Source organism: Rissa tridactyla, chromosome W, assembly GCF_028500815.1.
Source record: "Rissa tridactyla isolate bRisTri1 chromosome W, bRisTri1.patW.cur.20221130, whole genome shotgun sequence".
Taxonomy (NCBI): Eukaryota; Metazoa; Chordata; class Aves; order Charadriiformes; family Laridae; genus Rissa; species Rissa tridactyla.
In genome coordinates, this window is record NC_071496.1 from 23,823,449 (window position 1) to 23,847,081 (window position 23,633).

General features: G+C 37.2%; 1 protein-coding gene across 3 annotated transcripts in view; it reads right to left on the bottom strand.

Moving 5' to 3' along the window:
* Positions 1-10,324: 10,324 nt before the first annotated feature.
* The window catches only part of LOC128902005 (nipped-B-like protein), a 176,684-nt gene continuing 163,375 nt past the window's right edge, over positions 10,325-23,633 (bottom strand). For 2 of the 3 annotated variants that reach the window (XM_054184259.1, XM_054184257.1), the window contains 9 exons: positions 19,254-19,427; positions 17,955-18,145; positions 17,032-17,139; positions 15,485-15,685; positions 14,929-15,075; positions 13,175-13,470; positions 12,674-12,848; positions 11,869-12,054; positions 10,325-11,311 (listed from right to left, as the gene is read on the bottom strand). In XM_054184259.1, coding sequence (XP_054040234.1) covers positions 10,946-11,311; positions 11,869-12,054; positions 12,674-12,848; positions 13,175-13,470; positions 14,929-15,075; positions 15,485-15,685; positions 17,032-17,139; positions 17,955-18,145; positions 19,254-19,427 — 1,844 coding nt within the window. In that variant the 3' untranslated portion in view covers positions 10,325-10,945. Of the gene's footprint in view, positions 11,312-11,827; positions 12,055-12,673; positions 12,849-13,174; positions 13,471-14,928; positions 15,076-15,484; positions 15,686-17,031; positions 17,140-17,954; positions 18,146-19,253; positions 19,428-23,633 lie in introns of all 3 variants that reach the window. The other variant, XM_054184258.1, reaches the window with a different exon arrangement.

Here is a 23,633-nt window from a genome sequence, read left to right on the forward strand (position 1 = left end):
CATACCTGACCCGAAGGAGAAAAGGGAGGCAAAAGGGCTGGGGAAATTATTAACAAATTCTGAGAGACGGTGTCCAATGTACGGACAGGACAGCAAAACCACATAAACACCCCAAAATAGCCGTCTGAACAGTGATGTTATCATGTCATAAACAGATATCGCACAGGACAGCAGAATGATAATCCTCATCCCTCTTCCAGACATGGTAAACAGCATCGCAGGGAGTACATAAACCATATAGTAATTTATGTAACACAGCCATGAGAACAAACCAAGCAACATGATGACCAGTGACTATTTACCTAAAAAACCAAAACCGTTTTTTCCACGTTCTAGTTGGATTCTGTCGTTATCTCAACCCTTCGAGCCCCACGTTGGGCGCCAAAAAGGACTGTCGTGGTTTAGCCTCAGACGGCAAAAAAGAACCACGTGCCGCTCGCTCGTGCCTTCCTAATACAGGAAGAATCGTAAGAAAAGGCAAGACTCTTGGGTTGAGACAAAGGCAGTTTAACAGAACAGCAAAGGGAACAGGCAAACAACAACACGGATAGGGGAATATACAAACACGATTACGGAACCTCCGCTCCCCGCCGCTCGCCGGCCGGACCCGGGACGCCCCAGCCCGCTTTTAAGCAGCAACTTCCTGCCCCCTCCCCCGGCAGCTCAGGGTGGGCGTGGCTCACATGGCATGGAATACCAGGAAAAATTAACCCTATCCCCACCGGAACCAGGACACCGTGTTATTGTTGTTGTTTTCCTGTTCCCTTTGCTGTTCTGTTAAACTGCCTTTGTCTCAACCCACGAGTTTTGCCTTTTTCTTCTGATTTTTCCCCATGGTGGTGGTGGTGGTGGAGTTCAAGAGAGCAGCATGTGGTTCTTTGTTGCCATCTGAGGCCAAACCACAACAACTACATATTGTATTTATTCATGTAATGGTCATAGTCTTCCTCCCCTCCTTCCAGACTTTTACCAGAAATGTGGTAACAGCACTACATGCTTCTATTATAAATTTTATAGAAGTAACCCATTTCACACTTTTGTTTATCAGTTATATCTCTGTTGCACATCAAATATAGAAATGCTCTTCGACACAGGAAGAACAGCCAGAAAATCAAAATATAAAGTAAGTTTCCTTGAAACAGCAATTTCCTCATTTACTAGTGCTCTGGGAAGCAGAAAGTAAATATTTCTCACCTTCCTTCGCTTGATCAGCAATGTCATTACTTTGATCAGCAACAATTGTGCCTGCATTTGGAAATGCTTGCACAGAAATATTGCATTTAATAACCCACATCTAATGAGCTTTACATAAACATCAGTGAATCCAGTCAGGAGTGGGGGAAGCACAGCCTGACACATGTGCGCTCTCGCGTAATTTCTAAGCACTGCAAAACCAAAGTGGATGGAAGAAACCCAAATTAATCCATTATACTAACATCTACCTTTCATAAGCAGGTAGATAGCATTGGAATATCTTCAAAAAAATCACATCCCTCTTCATCCAAAAGAAATCCCCAGTATACCCCAGGTGAGCCCTGTGTTAAAATTTGTTGTTAAGTAATCAGGAAAGCAATACTTTAGAAATTGTATCATCATGTCATTGTATGTTGCGCCAAATAAAAGTGATGTTTGTTTTCAAAAGGGAGGGAAGCAGAGCTGTTCCTTCCAAGTAACAAATCCATCTTTCCTTTCATCCAGCTCCAACCTAAAGTAAAAAATTTTGCTAATGTAACAGCTGATGATCACAACAATTTCAAGACTACTTTGTTAGACTGAAAGGCTGCAAATGGAATATTTTCCAGTTAAGTTGAAAGCAGTTTCAAACAAAGCCACCCTTGAGCAAAGACTTCTCTACACATAGTGCTGTAACATGCCACAGTCTTTGACCAGACTTCCACTCACCAGGTAGACTCTGAGGTGAGGTGATTTTTTTTCCCTTGAGAAATGCTGATGTAATCGGATTTCCCTCTGCTATCCCATGAGTGAAGGGAGGTCCAGACTTAGTAGGAACATAGCAGGATGCTGAGATGAATGTAAACACTTCTGACTCATAACAGGAAAACTAGCAAGTTTTGAAAGATCTCTAAAAGGCTTGGCAGAGGTTGTGTACTGGCTCTAGCTACAAGATGAAAGCAAAATAGGAACACTTCTGGCAAAGCTACCAACAGCATAACCCTCAGCGAGAGCAAATATCCCATTGGTCCAACTAGAAAAATTAACAGAGACATTGTCTATCTATGAAAAGAAGAGCAGAGCACCACATGGCAGCTTGCAGCTGGCTGAACCTTGGACTGGAAGGTCTAACTCCAAATTCAGTTTTACTGTACTCTTTGAGAGTTGCATCCATGGTAAGAGATCACTTCTTTCTTTTTCCAAGTGTCTGCTGGAGAGGGAGAGAGGGAAAAAAATTAATACTAGCACACAGTCTCTTCATGAGAGAACTTCTGATTTATCTGTCTGCTTGTTAACCAAATGCTCTGCACATAAGCCAAATAAAGTATGTTAATCATAGAATGGTTTGGGTTGGAAGGGACCTTAAAGATCATCTAGTTCCAACCCCCCTGCCATGGGCAGGGACACCTCCCGCTAGACCAGGCTGCTCAAAGCCTCATCCAGCCTGGCCTTGAACACCTCCAGGGATGGGGCATCGACAACTTCTCTGGGCAACCTGTTCCTGTGCCTCACCACCCTCACAGTAAAGAATTTCTTTCTAATATCCAATCTAAATCTACCCTCTTTCAGTTTGAAACCATTACCCCGTGTCCTATCATTACACTCCCTGATAAAGAGTCCCTCCCCATCCTTCCTGTAGGCCCCCTTTAGGTACTGGAAGGCCACTATAAGGTCTCCCTGGAGCCTCCTCTTCTCCAGGCTGAACAACCCCAACTCTCTCAGCCTGTCCTCATAGGAGAGGTGCTCCAGCCCTCTGATCATCTTCATGGCCCTCCTCTGGACCCATTCCAACAGGTCCATGTCCTTCTTGTGCTGAGGGCTCCAGAGCTGGACGCAGTACTCCAGGTGGGGTATCATGAGAGCAGAGTAGAGGGGCAGAATCACCTCCCTCGACCTGCTGGCCATGCTTCTTTTGATGCAGCCCAGGATGCAGTTGGCTTTCTGGGCTGCAAGTGCGCATTGCCTGCTCATGTTGAGCTTCTCATCCACCAACATCCCCAAGTCCTTCTCCTCAGGGCTGCTCTCAAGCCATTCTCCGCCCAACCTGTATTTGTGCCTGGGATTGCCCTGACCCAGGTGCAGGACCTTGCACTTGGCCTGGTTGAACTTCATGAGGTTTGCACAGGCCCACCTCTCAAGCTTGTCCAGGTCTGTTATGAAACAGAGCACTTGCAGAAAGATGGAAGTATCAATTAGTTAAGAAAATACATATGGAAATACAGAGGAAAATGTGGGAAATAGAATCCATATAGTCTCATGTATACTTAGTTAGAATAATCTAACAGAAAAAAGAGAAACAGAGAAAAAGTATTTTAAAAAGAAGGACAGAATTTTTAGAACAGCTCAATTGGCACAAGATACAGCAATTTTTATTTTCCTAAAGCACAATAACACTTTTTTGGAGTCCCACCTGAAGAAACCTAAATTTCCTTTAGCAGTCTAGTAGTGAGACATTTCTATCTGACTCCAAGATACTGAAATTTCACAGCTTTAAGCATAAGATTATTTTATTGGGTTAAATCATATACATAGATTTAGAAAATTGAATTTAGATATCCTTTTTATAAGAATGACTGTTTGGAACATTTTTTTCTATATTTTAATACCACAGATTTTACATTTTAATATATGTTTTTGTCTTTGGTTTCTTTGTTAGCTTCATTCAGAAAGCTTAAAAAAAAAAACCCAAAATGAACTTCTTCCAGAAAAAAACTTTCTTCCGGGAAGTTAAAAAAAACCCCACAACAAACAACAAAACAACAAAACAACAACAAAAAGAGACACTGAAAACAACACCCACCACCAACAAAAACACCCCAAGGAAACAAAAGAATTAAAACAGGAAAAGGAAAAAGACAAAGCTACAAAAGTAAGAAGACACTACTTTGACAATATTTATTCTTTAATATGATATCTTGATTATTAAGGGACTCAGAGAGTAATAAAGAAAGTGGTACTTACTAGTCATTGGCTGTTTTTACAGCAGAAGTCTGTCTCATTGTCAGAGCTCTGTCCGAGATATTTAAACTAAGGGACTACTAAAGAGATGTCAAATTATGTGAAAAGACAGCTTAAGATACACAGGGCTGGCATCGATGTTTGATTTCCAAAAATACTGCCTCAGTAAAGAAAGAGAAATAGGTATAATTCACAGGGAATATACAAGGAAAGGTAGGTGCATTTTGTGCTTCCTAGCTCCTCAAAGTCATGCTCATACCTTCTGAAGATGGAAGAGAGTGCGTTTAGCTGTGGAACAAGCTACCTTAAAGATCCTACACAGCCTTCAAGAAACTGTACTTGTCATTGGAACACGTGCTGACGTCTGCACTACGATTTTAAAATTTTGTAAGAAAAAGGAACAAGTATTCAGTAATAGCTACTACCCATAGAATAAATACAACCCTGAAACTTGCTTTTGAAATCACATTGCACAGCTTTATGTAAGGCATCAAGAGACTACTCTGATCCTCAATTGTAATATTTTTAAATAAGCTAAAACAATGGAAGGGCTTTTTCTGATGTAGAAAGACACAACAAATAGAAGGAAGGTAAGTTCAGAAAATACAAAGTTGAAAAGGACTTTCTGAGAGAAATACACGCCTTGTGATGACCAGCTATGTGCATCCTCCTAAAAGTATTTAACATGACATTTAAGGAAGTGGCCTGTTTGAGTGGGTTTCTCAGACACCATTTAAAATTGAAGGTAGGAAAAAAATCCCACTAACCATGGAGCATTCAGTACTATTCAGAGTTGCCCAAAGAGTAGGTGTGTAGAAGACTGTACATGGTTGGTCTGGATGATTTGAAGGCTGAACACAGACTTAGTGACTTCTGCCCCCAGTTATTTCACATGGTTTTCAATATGAAGGGAAGGAATCTTCTCTCCCTCTCTCTCAAGTAGAGCAATACCTTCAAAAGAAATTTGCTTTCTAGTTCAGAACGTGATCTTCCCCGTTCCTTGTGGTGTTTTGGTTTTAAAATACCCCTGATAGTTTGAGAACACAGCAGATAGACCTTTTGGAGGAATAAATTACTGGAGGAATAAATTATTTAAGGAATACATTTCTGCCTTTCCAGAAATTTCTGACAACTGAGCACAAATTTAATCTAATCATCACAGATGCTGATGTTGACAAACTGAGTTCTAAAATAATTTTTTTGTTAAAATTCTGAGTTTTCTGACCTGCTACTGAGCTGTCAGAACTGAGAATTTTATAAAATGTGTAACAGCTATTAGATTTTTAGAAAATACCATTATTATTTTTTTTCCAAACAGTACTTTTGGACAGCAAATAAAAAGAATTGATGAGGAGGCAATCCAAATCACAGAGAACTCAGTATTACATGAATTTGATCTGCAGATTTGTATGTAGATGAAGCGGTACTGTTCAGAACTGCAGGGATGCATCAAACGGGAGATGTTCAAGGCTGTCCTTGAATTTGAAAATCCATCTCCACGCAACTCTTCATAATCAAAGTATACTGTTTGCCTGTGCTCACAGACCACATTTAGTCTAAGTGGGAAGCACAAATCCATTTAATTTCTCCTCTACATGTGTATTTCTATCTTATAGCAATTTAAGTGCGGTTCAGGTTCTGTATTATTTCTGCACAAGCATAAACCCTAACAAGATAACTGAACAAATAAAGGAGATAGAAGGCCGTTGTCCAAAGAAAGCGTAAGTCTTCAAGTCTGTGCTTGTGAAGTCAAAATGAGAGAGAAACAGATGATTCCCTGTATGGTTTCTCAAAACTAAATTAACTGTAGTGGCAGACTTGGGTTGTTTCCAACAAATTTTGTAGTCCTCTATAATTGGGAAGAGTATTACAAATAAGGGATAGGTAAAATAAATTCAAAAGTTATTTTGGGGGAAGGGGAAGGAGGAAGTGCTTTGAAAATGAGATGATTGACAAAAAAAGGGGGGGTGGGGGGTGTTACAACGAAACCTAGCAGTTGAAGAGGTGCCCCATGTGACATGGTTTAGTGCTCATAACTACAGTTTCCAAAAGACAGAGGCTTTATTACAAACACAGAAGTAGCATTCCCATTTAATAGTCAATCCCCTGGGGAGGTGGAAATCAGCTAAATCACCATTCTAGCTTTTAGGAACTAGGATTTTTGTTTTCAAAACAAAAATATGATCCTTTCAACACAGCTTCACTAAGTACAGTTATGGAAAAAAGCTCTTTTGAAGTAAAAACAAAAACAAAATTAAATAGTCACTGAAATGCTGAGAAATACTTTCCACTCTGTGTCACAAACTGCAACTGGGACAAGTCAGTTATTTCATAATGTACTTTCACAACTCCAGTGTTGTAGACTCCCTTGCCTGGACAAACGATTGCTAAAATGCATGCCACACACTTGTACAACCACTACACTGGTTACCTGAGCTATTGCTATTCTGCACAGGATAAACTTGCCCCTCCCACCCCCTCACTTCCCCCCAAACCAACCCTCAGGTTTTTGAAGAGGATTTTTTTTGAAGAGGATGTTTGGAAGAGACATTTAACATGGTAGCTGCAAGCAGTGTATGCAGTTGCATGTATACCAATGAAAATTATTCCTTCCTAATACAGAGAAGTCCAAAATTAGGTGGAAAACTGCATTTGAATCATGTAGAAACTAGAAACTAGTTATGTCTGATGGGTTGAACACAGACTGGCAAGAATTCTCTCAGAATAATTAAAAAATGGATTCCCAGGCATAATTTGAGCATTGTGAGCACAATGAGAAAGGGATCAACAAAGTGTATGTGCATTCTAGGATAAAAACTTGCAAGTTTCATTTTGGAAGGGTCCAAACTGAACTCTTACAACATTTATTTTAAATAAATGAACTATGAATATGAAAATACTATGAATTTATTTGTATATAACAATAACACTTTAATATTTAGTCAAGGAATCATGAAGTCTAAAAACTCACTACTTACATTAAGAACTCACCCATTACAACTCAGTACTTTAATGATAAGATGACAAATACTCTGAGGGATATGGAAACGCTTGTATGATTATGGTGTGGCTCTTCAGTGACTGGAAGCAAACTTGTGCCTTGGGCTCTCACCATTTCTAGTGTAGGAGACTTCAGAGTGTAGGGCACATAACAAAAGCATTAGGTGTTTGTTGGAGTACAACTCCATTACTATCTGTCTGAGGCTCAGAATTAGAAGTATTATCTTTACAGTAAGGATCAATTGAACTGATTCATTCATTACCTTGGAACATTATTAACACAAGCGTTTAGGCAGAACATCCTGCTGTTTAACTAGCACCAGATAAGTTAGACTCGATTAGAAAATTTTTTTTTTGTCATGAGCCACAAATACATTTAAGAATTATTTCAGTGCTACAAGGTATTTCATGTTAGAGCTAATGTTGAACACAATCCAATTATTTCACAGTAACAATATTCTCACTAGTGACACCACGACAGCAAAACAAAGGCTAAAGTTTGACTTAAATTTTAAATACCTTTTTAATGGCCACACCTCACTAAAATACTTACGCCCATGCCTACCTTTATACATGTTAGAGTCGTTAATATAAGCAATAGAGAACTTCAAAAAAATTATGAAAGGGCATTACTGAATCATTTAAAAAAATACTTATTTGTCATTAAAGTTTTGTCAAAAACTATTGTGATCTTTTATAGCTGCAGGTAATGAAAATACTCAAGAACTATTCTGCAATTTTACAGTACTGAAATGGAAGATTTAAAAATAATAATTTAGTTCTTATTTATTTAGATTGTGGAAGTGTATGTGTATTCTTAAAGAGTACAAGGTTAGTGTTAATTCTAAAAGCTTGACAATATCCCTTTTGTTAGGTAAGCTACTGCAACAAGTTTCCATGTACAGAACTTGTACTCAAAGGGAGAAAGCAGTAAGAATAAAAAAAAAATTCAATAATCTTTAGTTGTGTATGTAAAAATCTATAGCCATACAGTGAAAAAAAATACTACAAAGCTATGTCAACACAAAGGAGTAAAATTCTGTTACTGTATCAATTACTGCACTGCAGCACTTTTTTTTTTTTAAGTAACTTTTTTTTAATGTAAAAAACCCTCCCTTATCTTGGTACATGCTGTTGCCAATAATGTGTTTCATGTTGGTAAACCCGCGACTGCTACTTAGAGGCCAAGCACTGCACAGATTACAGTTGCAGCCTTGCATTTTCTATTTCATATCTCTGAAAATCATCAGCCCATGTTATAAGCAGCTAACAGGAATTTGTTTCCCAAAAATGAACTTTTTTCTTTCACAGCAAGTAATCTGAATGTTTGTGATAGATAAAACAAAACTAGATATTACTCTGTGCAGTACAGAAAGGGAAAATTCAACTCTTAACTAGTGAGAATTTTATTTAATTTATTCAATAATCTATAATTAATTTTATAAGTCTATATTATATATTATAGCCAACAGATCCATCAAGGAGCATGTATGCCCTTTGGCATATCACACACTATAGTAATGGTCCAAATCCTCTCAACTAAGACAACTTTAGACTTTAGGTTTCTATTGTTTAATTATAATTTCTTTCTGATAATTTATTTCAATTTGTTTGGTATTTATTAGAATCAAAGAAACCTCTTTAGCTATTGGGAAAGCCACACGACCAGGAAACAATTTATTGATGAACAAGGAAACATTTGTATTACCTATTAAAAATAAGATTTTTTTAGTATAAATAGCATCAGAAATGGCTAACATACTAATGACAACTTCATTTTAGACTGCATCTGTATGATATTCTTCTTTTTACCATTCAGGAGTTTCCTTGTGAAGTATTTTCAACTCTTTCTATTAGTAACATGTGACATGTCATACAACCCCTCTATTCTCAAAGTATTAAATTCCCACTATAAAAGCTGCTCCTGGCCCTGAGAAATACAGTATTTCATCATTTGCTACAAAAATGTCCCACTGACAGAGCTGCAGGGGTAACTTCTGCTTTTTCTACTTCTCCCTACTTCAACAATACCTATCTTAGCACAAGATGTGGCTTTTTGTACAGTGAAGAAAACACCATGAACAGTGAAAACAAAAAGGTGAGAAAATATTTCTGTTTAGAAAAATTCCAGCAGTGAAACAGCAAAAAGGCATTTCCCATGGGAACAATTACTAACTAGATTCTGAGGAGTTATTAATCAATTCAGTTAAATATTTTTTTCTGTACACGAAAATATTTTAGAATTTTAATTACTATTCCTCACAAATCGAATAACTCATTAAAATTCTGCAAGCTAGTTTCATAAAAACAACCTCCTACCATAAATTAAATTTGTAAAAGAAAATAAACATAAGAGAAAGATTTACTTATTGAGGAATACCTGTTTTAGATAAACACATTTGAAAACACAGCAGGATTTAATACTCTCCTAAAAAGTTTAGTTGTTTTAGATTTTTTTCTGTTTGCAAATCTGCTGCTTTTCTTACTTTCCTAGAAAGGCAAACTGCTTATGAAAGGCTTGTGGCAACATAGACAAAACAAATGCTTCTGAAAGCTTTCAGTACCATTTTTTCAATTTACAAAATGTAAACACATCTTTCAATTAGTAAAAAAAGAATAGGCTAATATGCAAACTTTTTTTTTTTTTAAATTAATTTGTGAAGGAATGTAACGTAATTACCCAGATCCATACCCATTCACTCCTCAGATACTGGCAGCTGCCTCCTCGTGACACAAACCTCTCTGTATTAACACAGAGAAATGCAGACGTGGCCAGTCAGCCCAAGCAGAATAGTCATTCAGCTTTCCCCAGATTTAAACTATCATAAATTACCATTTGGACAGCATTAGAAAGAAACTGAAGCATACAAGGGATAAACTATAGTTTCTTTTTATATCAAAATGTACTCTTGAAAATGTGTTTGGCACAGTGCTAAATCATATAGTTAATACTAAATATATTGCAGGATACAATAAAACCCTGGAGTTAACTTGTGTTTACACCCTTTAAGGGATAAAAATAAAAAGATACCAATTATTCAGAAGTCAGCCTATACAAACTGTATAAAACAATATTTTTACGTCTTGTTTTGAAAACCACTAATATAGTAAATTTTACATAAAAGACTGCAAAATAATATAAATGGATTTAAACAGATCTTTACAATAAGAAATTCAAATGGAAACAGACAAATAACAAAGAGAAGTAAAAAAATTTATTGCAGTATTTGTTCCACCAGATTTGCTGGGGATCCCCTTTTCTTGTATTATTTCAGGGTGACCTAATACATCAAAATCTACATTTACAAAAACTCCTTCTGCAGATAGGTCATAGATACTGCATGCTTTTTTTGGTTTTTTTTTTTTTTTCCTTCAACAGAATAAATTATATATCCAGGAGATTCTGCCATTTTACAGCCTGGAAAAACAAAGCTTCCCTGGAAACTGGGCTAAGCTAAAGAAAGCCATCCGCCGCTAGGTTAAACTCCAAGAACACTTTATTAAGAACATTAACAGACTAATTTCCAACATTCACTTGTTTATTTTTTAAACAGAAAGTTTTTTTTCAAGATATAAACATTTTTTTGTTAAACTATAATACAGTGGGAGTAAAAATGAACTGAGAAGTTTCTGCTGCACAACAGCGAAGGAAGCTCCCACAAAAATGTTTACCAAACATTTCCTCCTTTTTTCCTGCGTTCCAGGTTCCATTCTTACTCTTCATTTAACTGATACTTTTTTTTGCCAGAAAGATGATATTTCAAGTTTTTCTGTTATTTCAATTCCTGTAAATTTGGCTGTATGTACAAATTCATTAGCTGGAAGTTCCATCCTTGGCAGCATACAGCGATCGTAAAGTCTGCACAACTTTATTAGTCAGCTTATTAGCACTCGTTAGAGCAATTTTTTTGTAAATAATGTCTGACTCTTTAATAGTGTCTACCCAAGGCACCAGTTTGCGGCCATCACGGCGCTTAGCCTCAGTCCAGGAGCCACTGTAGGAGCCTGCCATCCACTGAACACTGAAGCCATTGCTGGTTTTCTGTACTACTCTTGCAATTTGTGGTCGGTCTTTGTACTTTGGACAGCAAATAGCGATGACATCCATGACATCAACACTTTCATTCATCTGTGCTGCCAACTCCGTAGAGTCTGAATTTCGTTTTGACCTTCTCAATGACTAAAACATTGGGGGGGAAAAAAGACCAAGTGTTACACAAAAGAACTTTAGTGAAATTATTGCTTTTATTGCTTTTAATCCCTTGACGCCGGGAGTTGGGATTTCCCGGCACACATTCCATTGCCGGCAATGAGACGCACCGCCAGCGCCAAGGGGTTAACATATCCTTGTAAAACCACATACTCTTAATTTGTACCCGTGTCTTTATCTCTTATTGATATATAAAATTATATATACACACAAATCATAAAGCTACATAAAAACTTGGCAACAATAAAAAGGATAACACACAGTACATTCCAAAGGAAAATTAATAAATTTTTTATACGGGATAAATCTCATTTTCTAGTTTTTTTTTTTTATTGTCTTTTTCTGTTAAACTTTCTACAAAAGTTGTATAAATGGTTAAGTAGAGAATCTCTACCTACAAAATGCTTTCTTTCATGTGGATTACATTACTTGGTGTACATTTAATATAATAGACTGACATTTATAAGCACATAAAAATAATTTTACGTAATACGCTGCGAAATACGTTGACTCCTCCTCCGCCTCACCCCTGAAGTGCCTCCTCCTCTATCCTCCCCATCACTTTCATCATCCTCTGTCTCAGCTGCATTGTTTTTAGGGCTGCTGCCTCCAAGTAGCGAGGTAATTGCTTTGTTCCGAGCATTTGTGCTAGCTGACACCTCTCCATCTTCTTCCTCTTCATCAGGATCCAAATGTTCCATAAGGAGCTTGAACTATTAAAAAAACCCAAACAAAACAAATCAGTCCATATTCTATCTTTAAAAATGGACATTCATATCACACTACATTAAATAAAAAACAAATGAAAAGATAAAGAAACGGGGTAAAACAAATGGCAGACAACTTCAAACTTCAAGAGCTTGTGTTTTGTTCTACAAACTTTTTACTTTCATTTTCTAGTAGATATGTAAAAGCTTTCTTCCTGTGTTCCCAAAAATGCAAGTTTTCTCTAGTTAATATTTTAAAGGGGGGGGAGGTAAATACACTAGATCTAGTCTCTATTCCTATGATGGAAAGAGTCAGGGATAAAGTGAACAAGTTATATGGTAGAGGTATACCAAGATGGCTACCAGAAACTAGAAAATACTCTGTAAAGATGAATATCCTTAGTTGAAATTCATTTTTATTGTGTTTAAATTTATTAGAAGACTGAAAGATAAACCTGCTAAACATCCTGAAAGGAAATGGTGAGTTATCAGTATATCGCATAAGATTACCAGGAACTTAACATTTTGAAATGTTCATCCAAGACATCAGCATCTACTTTCAAGTTTATACCGTGTTACCTAGTTTGAAAGGCTTTCAGATTTTCTGCAAAGCAACTTTACTTACATCTAAGTACTGTTTTACGATACTCCTCTTCACTTCTTCAGTGATCTTGGAATTAGCCATATCAGTCCGCAGAAAATCCAGAGTTTGTTTTGGATGGAAATGCACTCCTGTCTTCCTGTTTATCGCTTTATCATAAACTTTTGCAGATTCAGATGGAGAATATTTCTGAATTTTACTTTTTAAAGAAAACAAAAGGAAAGAGCATTTAAGGAAAGTCCAAAGCAATTTCAAGGAAAAGATTTTAAAACATTCAATATAAGTATTTATATTTTAATCATTCCATATGTAATAGACATCCTGGTAAGAAATTAAATTGTTGCTTTTTCTAAGCCAAAGTTTCATTACATTCAAACTATTACATTTATGTTTTTTCTCTTATACAAATCTATTGCTTAAACAATTATTAACAATGAACTTTAAAAAAACCCAACAACTTCCAAACTTAATCCTTACAAAGAACTCGCTAGATAACAAGATAGCCTATTATCTAAATATCCTTACCTATCAGAGAATCCACACAGGTTCTTTAAATGCTGTTTTAGCATCAAAAGTAATAATATGCCTTGGGAGACGTTTGCAAATTCAATTAAAGGAGCTGAATTTTCTGGTAAACATTTCATCACAGCATTTATATCATTTTCTTCATCAGAATCTGAATCCGAGTCTACTCGTTTCCGTAACCTCCGAGGCTTAGAAGCTTCCTCCTCACTTTCGCTCTCACTACCACTGTTACTCTCACTCTCAGTCTCCTCGTCTGATGAAGGCTTTCTTTCCTTTTTTTTGTCTTTCACCATAGACTGTGAGACAGAAAAGTTAACACACATTCCAAAATTAGGGTAAGTAGCATCACGTACGTTTCCAAAATCATTATTGGCTTAAATTAGGAAGAATTCCCTGAAAAATGCTATTAATTCATAACTTGATATTCAAAGACTAAAATTATTTACGTCAAAAAGATGCTGAATCATAACCCAAGGCCCCTGAAAAATGGATCCAAAGTCCACATTTTTTTGCAAGGTGGTTACAGAAGGAACTGAAGCAATAAGTACTCCACTGGCATGTTATTCTTAACAAGACTGCTAAAGTTTGTTAGCGGAGTTAGTAAAATGCAGTAGAAGGCCAAATACAATAAATCAGGAAGAAAATTCCATTTTGGTTCACCTGAATATAATTTTTGCAAAAATATGTTGTATATATTTCCATATGTACTTCGGTACAGACTAGTCCAAGCTGGTTTTAATCCTTGTCTCTGTTAAAATTTATGACACTAATTATGCTGCTAACCAGAGAAACCCCCAAGTCATCATATACAGTATTACTAATAATCAGTTCTACTACTTGTAGAGCTACAGAATTTCACACTGGCGTCATTACTACATACAGTATGATTTTTTCGTAACACAGAATTTAAGATGTCCCAAGTAGGATCTCATCCTCTTATGTGCTGGTGCTACACATTGGTCCCCCATCTAAAGAATGTACTGTCTCTTTCTAGCAGATTAAAAATCGAATTTGGTAGGGTGAGAATTCAAAGCAGCATACTCTCGGGGTATCAACTCTGACTTGTACTTACCATTTGCATTGGAAATCCTAGAAACGGGTTTGTTTCCTGACAGTTTGGACCTTCTACTGTTAAAGTTGTTCAGGAAACGAAGACACTGAAGTCTTTAAGAAACAGAAGCCTTTTTCTTACAGGGTTGTGTATTACCATAACAACAGATACTATACCATTATTGGGGTTCTTATATGCTACCTTAAGAAAAGGCATATTGTGCACTCTTTTCTTGCAATAAACACTGTATTTAAAGTCTCCCAGGCGACACACGTGCAACTGCCATCAGCTACTTGACAACAAAAGAAACAGCAAACTGGATTTTACTATTAAAATTATACAAACAACCACAATAAACCAATATTTCATGATGATTCTGGATTCATGTACTTCCCAGATGCATGCAATTAATATTAATTCTAATTAATACAGCAATATTAGGGAATGATAGAGATTTAATATTAAGATCTCAAAATTTGTGATTCTTTTTTACCAACATAAGCAGCAATGTAAGGAAAGTTTTTAACTAGTGTCTACCAGATATAGGCCAGAACAGAAAGGGTCGTTTGTAACTACCGGTTACAAAGTAATGCTACTGGTCCATATCATAATAATGGTACTGTATTCACTGAAAAATTGACCAAATTATAGAGAAGCTTATGTTGCCACCATAATAAATATACTAAAATATAAATGCACATACCTCTTTAAATGACTGTAGTAGGTTGCTACCAGAAACTGATAGTGTGATGTCTATATGATGCATTATAAACAGTGGCTCTTCCTGTGTTTGATAAGGAAAACAGGCTAGATTGTCTGCTATGTACAAGAGCATATTCACCTCTGTTTTCTGGAAGTTAAAAAAAAAAGTACATATAAACATACATACAAATATCTTAGATTTATTCACTTATCCTGTGTTTCTAACAGTCTAGAGCAAAAACATGATCACAAGTTTTATTCTACATACTCTCAAACCCACTCTAAACAACATGTATATATGCAAAATTTAGTCATACTTGAAGATACATTATTTCTGATCAATCCAAACTGAATACAGAAAGGTACAAAACGATGCAAAAGTAACAAATGCATTCTATTATATAGGTAAATACCTTATATTACAAAGCAAAACCAAAGTACCTTAGGGAAATAAAGTTATCACTAATTACGTCATAAAAACACATTGTAAAAGGAGAATTTAAGCTTGTAATGCTATATTTTATTTTCTTTTTAAGTGAAGAAAATGTGATGCTTACTGCAGTATCATCAAAGAGGTTGAGTAAAGAAATTAGAAACGCTCGTCTGTGTTGACGGTTCCCTCGGATCATGGAGTATAGGTGTGAACACAATGCATTGGATGATTCATCGTGTCTAAAACCTCTTACAGGATCCTTTGGGCAGGTATTGATTGCCTGTTGTACCTGGTAAGACATCTTCATACCAGCCACTGCTTTCATCTGAAATGGAAAAGTATTTATTTTTATTTAAACCATTGCTTTCAAGCAGTAAAGCTGAAAGTGGAAAATAAAACAAATGCCTGTCAACAGAATCTGCTAGCTCATTTTTTAGCTTATTTCCTTTTAAGTGGATGCTCACCGGAAGTTTAACTTTCAAACATTCAGTGAGGTGCACTACTACCTTTTGAGTTGGCAAAGAGATTAAAACAGAATTTGTGGCAGAGATCAAAATGCCTAGTGAACCGCTTTCTCCGTAAATTCTATGGTAGAAACATACAGCTAATCTGCTTACCCACTGCAGCCAGATATTCCAATTTAAACAATTTTCAAGAATACTGAAATGTTTTCATACATGAACAGAACATTTTACCAAATGTGTATGCTTGATGTCACTTATAATGAAACCAACAATGGAGTCCATATTAGTACAATAGGACTGACAAAGAGAAAATGAGGGGTTTTTTGCATATATTCTGTAATTTCCAGCTGATTTTACTTACTTCTAGGCTCCTGCTCTAGTTTCAGAACAAACAATCTCTAGCTAGGCTGCATACCCAACTCTCCTCATACCACCTCTGCTTCTGTTCAGCGTAGTTGTCTCTTCATCTATACATTGTCTTAAATCCCAGCTGCCTACATAGCAAATTTCATCTGCTAGCCTTCAACTACTGGATTAGGTGTCTGTTTGGATGGCATGAACAGTGCAATGCTCCAATTTCAGTGGAATACAATCAGATTTGGGAAGTCCCGCAATGTAGTACACACACTGAACTAAGACTGGGGCCTTCTGAAATAAGGAGCAGCTCAATTTCACATTTTAAGCAGAACTAATGTCACTATGCCACAACTCCACAAGTCCTCACTTAGCCCTCAGATTTTCCTTTCAGCAAGATCCCTGTTCTTAACATCTTCCTATGCTCCTTCTGCTTAGATTACAATTTATAAAGCTTTGATGCCTAAACTATCTAATACATATACACTAAGAACCTCTACTTTTACAAGATGTTCTCTTCCCTAGACTACTGATAGAGGGAAATCATTGCTAAACATTATGAAACAGCTGTCCTTACCTCTTATCACAGAAATGCTCTTATGTACTATTCAGTGAGGAAAACACTACTGTGAATTATAAATTAAAGGAATTTTAGACTGGAAGAGATGCTTCAAATTATTATATCCTTTCTATTTCTAAGAACAGAAATCTCCAAACAGGGGAAAGATCTTTACAACTGCTTATAGTTATTGTTTATTTGTTACTTTATAGTCTTTTTCTGCAGCCGAGGCCTATTCAAGTGTTAAGTCACCAGAGAACGTACCAGTATTTTCTAAAATGAAAAATTACTTACGTGAATGAACCCAGCATATTTTTTGTCTATTTCCACCAACTGCTGGTCAGCTTTGTTTCGCATAGAGGGCTCTGGATCAGTGCCCATAGCAATTAAGTATGGCACACACTTGAAAAACAAATGAAATGATTATTCAGAGTCATTGTACCTCTTCTTTCTCACTCTTTGTTCTTCTATTACACTATTGTTCTTGTTATATTCTGACTACTGCAGAAACTAGAATAGGCAGCTCTATGCAACTTACTACCTGACTACTTTTTGCAAACAAATAGTACAAAATACAGAAGACACCAGCATTATAAACAACAGAAGTTGTGTGAGGTTTCAGGTAGCATTTCCATTTCTCTCAAACTCTAAAGTCAATTTACACTACAAAAAAATGCCATTGTAAAAAAAGCAACCACCACTTATGACTGAACATGCACAATGGCTGTGGTATAACAAATAATTACAAAGATATTATGTAAGCAAATAATAGTGGAGATGATAACTGAAGTTCTGACATTGACTCTGGAATTACATAGTGTTTGGAGGACATGGGGATTGAGGTAGAGGCAAGTTGACGCAGTTTTCAGGATAAAGAATCAAATAAAGAAAACAGCTTGGCATAAACCTGAAATTTATAAGTATAACAGAAATATGCTCCAAAGTACATTTGTAAGTGCTCTTTAGGCACCGGCTGGTTGGGCCAGTGCATCTTGATCTAAAGACAAGAAAATACAGCATTTGGAATCTCACTGTCTAAACAACATAAAACAGATTTCAAAATATGCTTTCTGTAAAGGCCCCTTGCTACAATAAGAAATTACTGTAACATAGCTGGAAGAGAAAAACTAGAAATGTATCCAGCAAGCGTAAAAACCTCTGAAAACCTGAATAAAAAAAAAAAAACAACCCAAAACCACCATAAAAGCCTACCATACCTGAACAGGATGGATAAGACCTTGGTTTAACGTCAGTGCAATGACATTTAGAGCAAAGTGGCGTACGCTGGACTGGGTATGAAAGAAAGCCTCAAGGACCTGTTTGAGATATAGCTGCATGATGGAACTGCTCATCCCCGAGGAAATATCACCCATTTCTTTCAGGTCTTCCTGCTTCGCTACTTTTTTCCCTGTAAAAAGGACAAAAGCAATAGCACGCTCACCACAGTATAATAATTTACTTTGCCATTACTTGATGCATACTGATCTTTAAGCTTTACAATACATACGCATTTCAGCTGTCTTAGAATGGGTTTATGATCTCATGAAACAGAACAGTCTGATGGCAAATTGTCCTGGTTTCAGCTGGGATAGAGTTAATTTTCCAAGCATCTGCTGTGTTTTGGATTTAGTATGAGAAGAATGTTGATAACACATATTGCTTTAAGTTGTTGCAGTCAAGGACTTTTTCAGCTTCCCATAGAAGCTGAGAGGGAGCATAGATAGAATAAGCTGGCCAAAGAAATATTCCATACCATAGACATAATGCTCATTATATAAATGGGGGTTGGCTTGGGGGCAAGAATCCATGATTACTGCTCGGGATGGGCAATTGATCATCAGGTGGTGACCAACTGTATTGCATCACTCATTTTGTATATTCTTTTATCATTATTGTTATTATTATCTTCTCTTCCATTACTCTTCTATTAAACTGTCTTTATCTCACAGAATGGTAGGGGTTGGAAGGGACCTCTGGAGATCATCTAGTCCAACCCCCCTGCCAAAGCAGGTTCACCTACAATCTCAACCCACGAGGTTTCCTTTTTTCACGATTCTCCTCCTCTATCCCACTTGGGGGGTGGGGGGGAGTGAAAGGCTGAGTGGTCCTGGTTGCTGCTTGGGTTTAAACCACGACACAAATATACTTCAAAAAACTAAGGAGATATTTTGAAGTCTTATTCTTCAATAAAGGTTTTAATTTTTAAAATTTATTATTTTGTATCTGCAAATTAACCTTAGAAAAGATTTTGATAAAAAGTATTACTACCATCATTACAGCAATTATGCATTCTGGATTGCTTTCAGGATTTATACATCTTGAAAGTAAATAATAAGCTACACTTCTCAATATACCTATGCACATAATGAATTTTTGAAAATTATTCTAAGATACTTTGTGTACAATATTATTGATTAGATAACAATCTTAAGTGCCTCAGTTCACATATATAGTAATTGTATGCAAGAAAGTTAGGTTTTGTATGCCTCATTAACACAGAGGTCCTCAACACTTACAGTCTCTGTCTGCCTGCTGCATACGTGTATCCTCCTCCTGCAAGTAGGTCTGGAGGTTTTTTAACACCTGGATTTTTAAGTTTACTGAAGAGTTCTTATCTGAAAGAATGCTGTTGTACAGAGTCTTCACTTCCTGTTCGAACATTAAACTTGGGTGTTGTATAAATGCAAATCCTAAGGGTGGAAGAAAAGAGGAAATATTCCACGTTATTATCTGAAAATTTTATTTCTGCTTTTTAAAGTCTTTCTTCAAAATAGAGGTATGAAATTTATCTCCTCCCAACAGCATAGCTTTTTCCAGTACAAACAGTATTGCTTTTTCATATGGACACCATTCTAAGCTTATAAGCAGTTCTATTAGCCATGACAGTTCTATTAGCCATGACTCTGTCTGACAGATAAAGATGGGGTGCCGACCCAAGGCAGTTGCACTAAGAAGAATTATACAGGTCTGGAAGCATGTCTGCATCTCAATGACTAGGGAGGTCTCCCAAGGGAGGAACATTGCTAAAAATTACCCGCTGTTTTTCTAATACATTTGGAGAAAAACATTCTGCTGAAACGGTGAAGTGTTATTCATATGGAGGCAGAACAAACGTGGAAAAAATGATAAGTGTCACGAGTGTTTAAAAAATACATTTTAAAAGAAAAAAACCATAGTGAACACAGTAAAATAAAATTTATACCTCTCACTATCATTGAGATACACACTGCAGAACCGCTTTTAGCTGCAGCCTTATCCTTGACAAAGAACTGGTTATTCTTAGTCAGGGAAATCTTTATTTCATAAAAACTTTGACCTAAATTAGTGACAGTATATATCGGTTTAGATCATGTACGTAGATTTAGAAGTGCTGCCGACAAATTCTTACAGAGTATCATAAAAAAAAAAAAAAAACCACAACAGTAAAGGGAACATAACTTCACAATTCAAACTATGTTTAACTACTTGATTTTTTTTTTTTTAAGACTGTGAGAAAAGCAGACATTAAAGTGCATCTTTCACGACCACAGGAAACCAAGATTCTGAATGAACACACAGAAAACATATAAACATTAAAAAAAGAACAGGGGAAAAAATGAAAGCAAATAAAATTATGCTAAAGTGATGTATAAAAGTGTCTGTAACAAAGGGAATACTGAGTCAGGTTTTTAAAACTGTCTCTGTGCACACAAAAAAAGATAGTGTAGCTAAAGGCAAGACCTCAGTGTGTTTAAGATCTCATTTCAGTCTCAAAACAGGAAGAAGAGAGAAGGCAAGGGAGATGGAGGAGAAAGAGGTGAAAGAAAAAGGAATGATTCTCCTCTCTGGAGTATGTAGTATAATTGTGCACTCTATAGAGGTGTATATTGATGTTTATAACTTGGCCACCTATGAGAAAGTCCAACCCACTTCTTACAAGTTAATTTTAAAAATGAAAAGCACTTGCATGTATGTGTAACAATCCATAACTCTTTCTTTCTTTCATTCACTTACTTAAGAGTCTAAAACCAGCAGTATTATCTGTGAAATTCTTATTTTTCCATCCCCTGTAAGTGGGGGAGAAATCTTACTTGCATAAGAATTTGTCACAGGAGATGAAAAAAAGGTATCTGCTGTGTTCTTTTAAGGACTGACTTCACATCTCAGGGCTACCCTCTCATGACTTCTCGTAGAATCATAGAATAGTCTGGGTTGGAAGGGACCTTTAAAGGTCATCTAGTCCAACCCCCCTGCAGTAAGCAGGGATGTCTTCAACTAGATCAGGTTGCTCAGAGCCCCATCCAACCTGACCTTGAATGTTTCCAGGGATGGGGCATCTACCACCTCTCTGGGCAACCTGTTCCAGGGTTTCACCACCCTCAGCATAAAAAATTTCTTCCTTATAGCTAGTCTAAATCTACCCTCTTTTACTTTAAAACCATTACCCCTTGTTCTACCACTACAGGCCCTGTTAAAATGTCGGTCCCCATCTTTCTTATAAGCCCCCTTTAAGTACTGAAAGGCCGCAATGAGGTCTCCCCAGAGCCTTCTCTTCTCCAGGCTGAACAACCCCAACTCTCTCAGCCTGTCCTCATAGGAGAGGTGCTCCACCCCTCTGGTCATTTTTGTGGCCCTCCTCTGGACCTGCTACAATGGGTCCATGCCTTTCCTGTGCTGAGGGCTCCAGAGCTGGACACAGTACTCCAGGTGGGGTCTCACCAGAGCAGAGTAGAGGGGGAGAATCACCTCTCTCGATCTGCTGGCCATGCTTCTTGTCATACAGCCCAGGATACGGTTGGCCTTCTGGGCTGTGAGTGCACATTGCTGGCTCATATTGAGCTTCTCATCCACCAGTACCCCCAAGTCCTTCTCTGCAGGGCTACTCTCAATCCCTTCATCCCCCAGCCTGTATTGATAACAAGGATTGTCCCGACCCAAGTGTAGGACCTTGCACTTGGCCTTGTTGAACCTCATGAGGTTCACATGGGGCCACTTCTTGAGCTTGTCCAGGTCCCTCTGGATGACATCCCATCCCTCTGGCCTGTCAACCACACCACTCAGCTTGGTGTCATCTGCAAACTTGCTGAGGGTGCACTCAATACCACTGTCTGTCATTGATTAAGATATTGAACAGTACTAGTCCCAATACAGAGCCCTGAGGGACACCACTTGTCACCGATCTCCATCTGGACATCAAGCCATTGACCACTACCCTCTGGATGCGACCATCTTCATACCTTTGTTTTCACTCTGTTAAGAACTTGTCTGAGTAAGACATTACCTGTTAGATACTTACAGGTTTAGCTAAATTTACTAACAAAATTTTGTATCCTCAATCTGCCTTGAAAGTACACAACTGGAAGAGAAGCGTAACCATTAATCTTATGGTTAAACTTAATCCCTCAACAGCAGTGACGCATCCCAAAGCAAAGGCTAAAACTGCTGAATGTCCTTACTGAAAGAACACATTAATAATTACCAGTAGGAAAGCACACACTCTTCATATGATGCCTTCACTGTATATAAATGTTGAATTAGCTTGTTAGTCATTTTCACCTTATTGCTGCACACAAATGTTGAATGGATTTGACAACTTGGATCAATTGCCAGTCTGTAAGATAGAACTTTGACTGCCTACCACATTTCTGTACATCCAGCAGCTACCCTCAAAATGGAAACAGTTCTTAGATGAGATTAATATATCACTGAAAACAGTTGTCTGAGGTTTAATTAAAATAAAGATTGACATGCTTATGGGCAGAGAAAAATATCTGAAGAATGCCTACTGATAGCCACCCTTGTTTTCTCCTCTTCCCCCAAACTGATCAATTCATCTGTAATTTAGAAACATTTTTGATGAATGCAACATTCTCAGCATCCATGAGTAAAGCAATCATGTCTGTGATTAGGAAGACAGCCCCTATCCCACGTGCAATATTCTGTAGAGGACAATTATAATGGACTACAGTAAGTGTTGTGCATCTTGATACAATGCCTAGAAAAACCTTCATCTAGTCCAGAACACTGTAGCATTGGCTCCTGCAACAGAGGCAACTCTAAAGCTATTAATCCCACTCAGCTGTCTGAAATGGTTTCCTCACAGAATATCAAATTGAGATTCAGTCTCAGTCCTTGTCCTCAGAGTTCTCCCTAGCCTGAACTGAAGCAGGATATTTAAAAAGCCACCTAAACAGCAGCATAAGGAGGCAAATTCTTGTCCACAGTTAAACCATACAATGCAAGCTCACATGAATGGGAGACAACTTTCTTTAGACTAAGCCATAACCATGAACTGAACTCTTCCAGAAACCAAGGCCTATCTGCCCAAACAAGATTCTCTCATATGTACAGTTTCGGTCCTTGAGCAGAGGATGAACGTGATACAAATCACCACTGCAAGTGACTGAGATACCATACTAATGCCTTCAGATAAAGAATCTATTTAAAATTGAAATACTGCCAAAATCCCAAACCAAACTGTAATATTTAGACTATGACATCATCTCAATGCCTTGTGAAATCTCACAGAGCATTCTCCAGTTGGTATAAACTGCCAGAGTTCCCTTGACTCCTGCAGAATATCTGCCCCACACTTAAAATTCTCAAAGTTTTTCCAGCATTTTTTCTAGTTATTCTTTAACCATACCCTATGGACTGAAAAACAAGATCTGGAGTTACAACATACTTGCATGTGGGGAAAAAAATAACATCTCCATTACTTTGGAAACCTGATGCTTTTTAAGACTTAGTCACACAACAAAAAGGCATTCACTGTCAAAAGCATCCACTCTGCTGCAGAAGTATGCAACTTCAAAATATCCCTTTGACTACATTTCTATAGCCAGTTCTCAAATAAAACATGCAGTGAACTTTGATTTTAAACAAACTCCCCTGCCACTACACAAATAAATGAATTC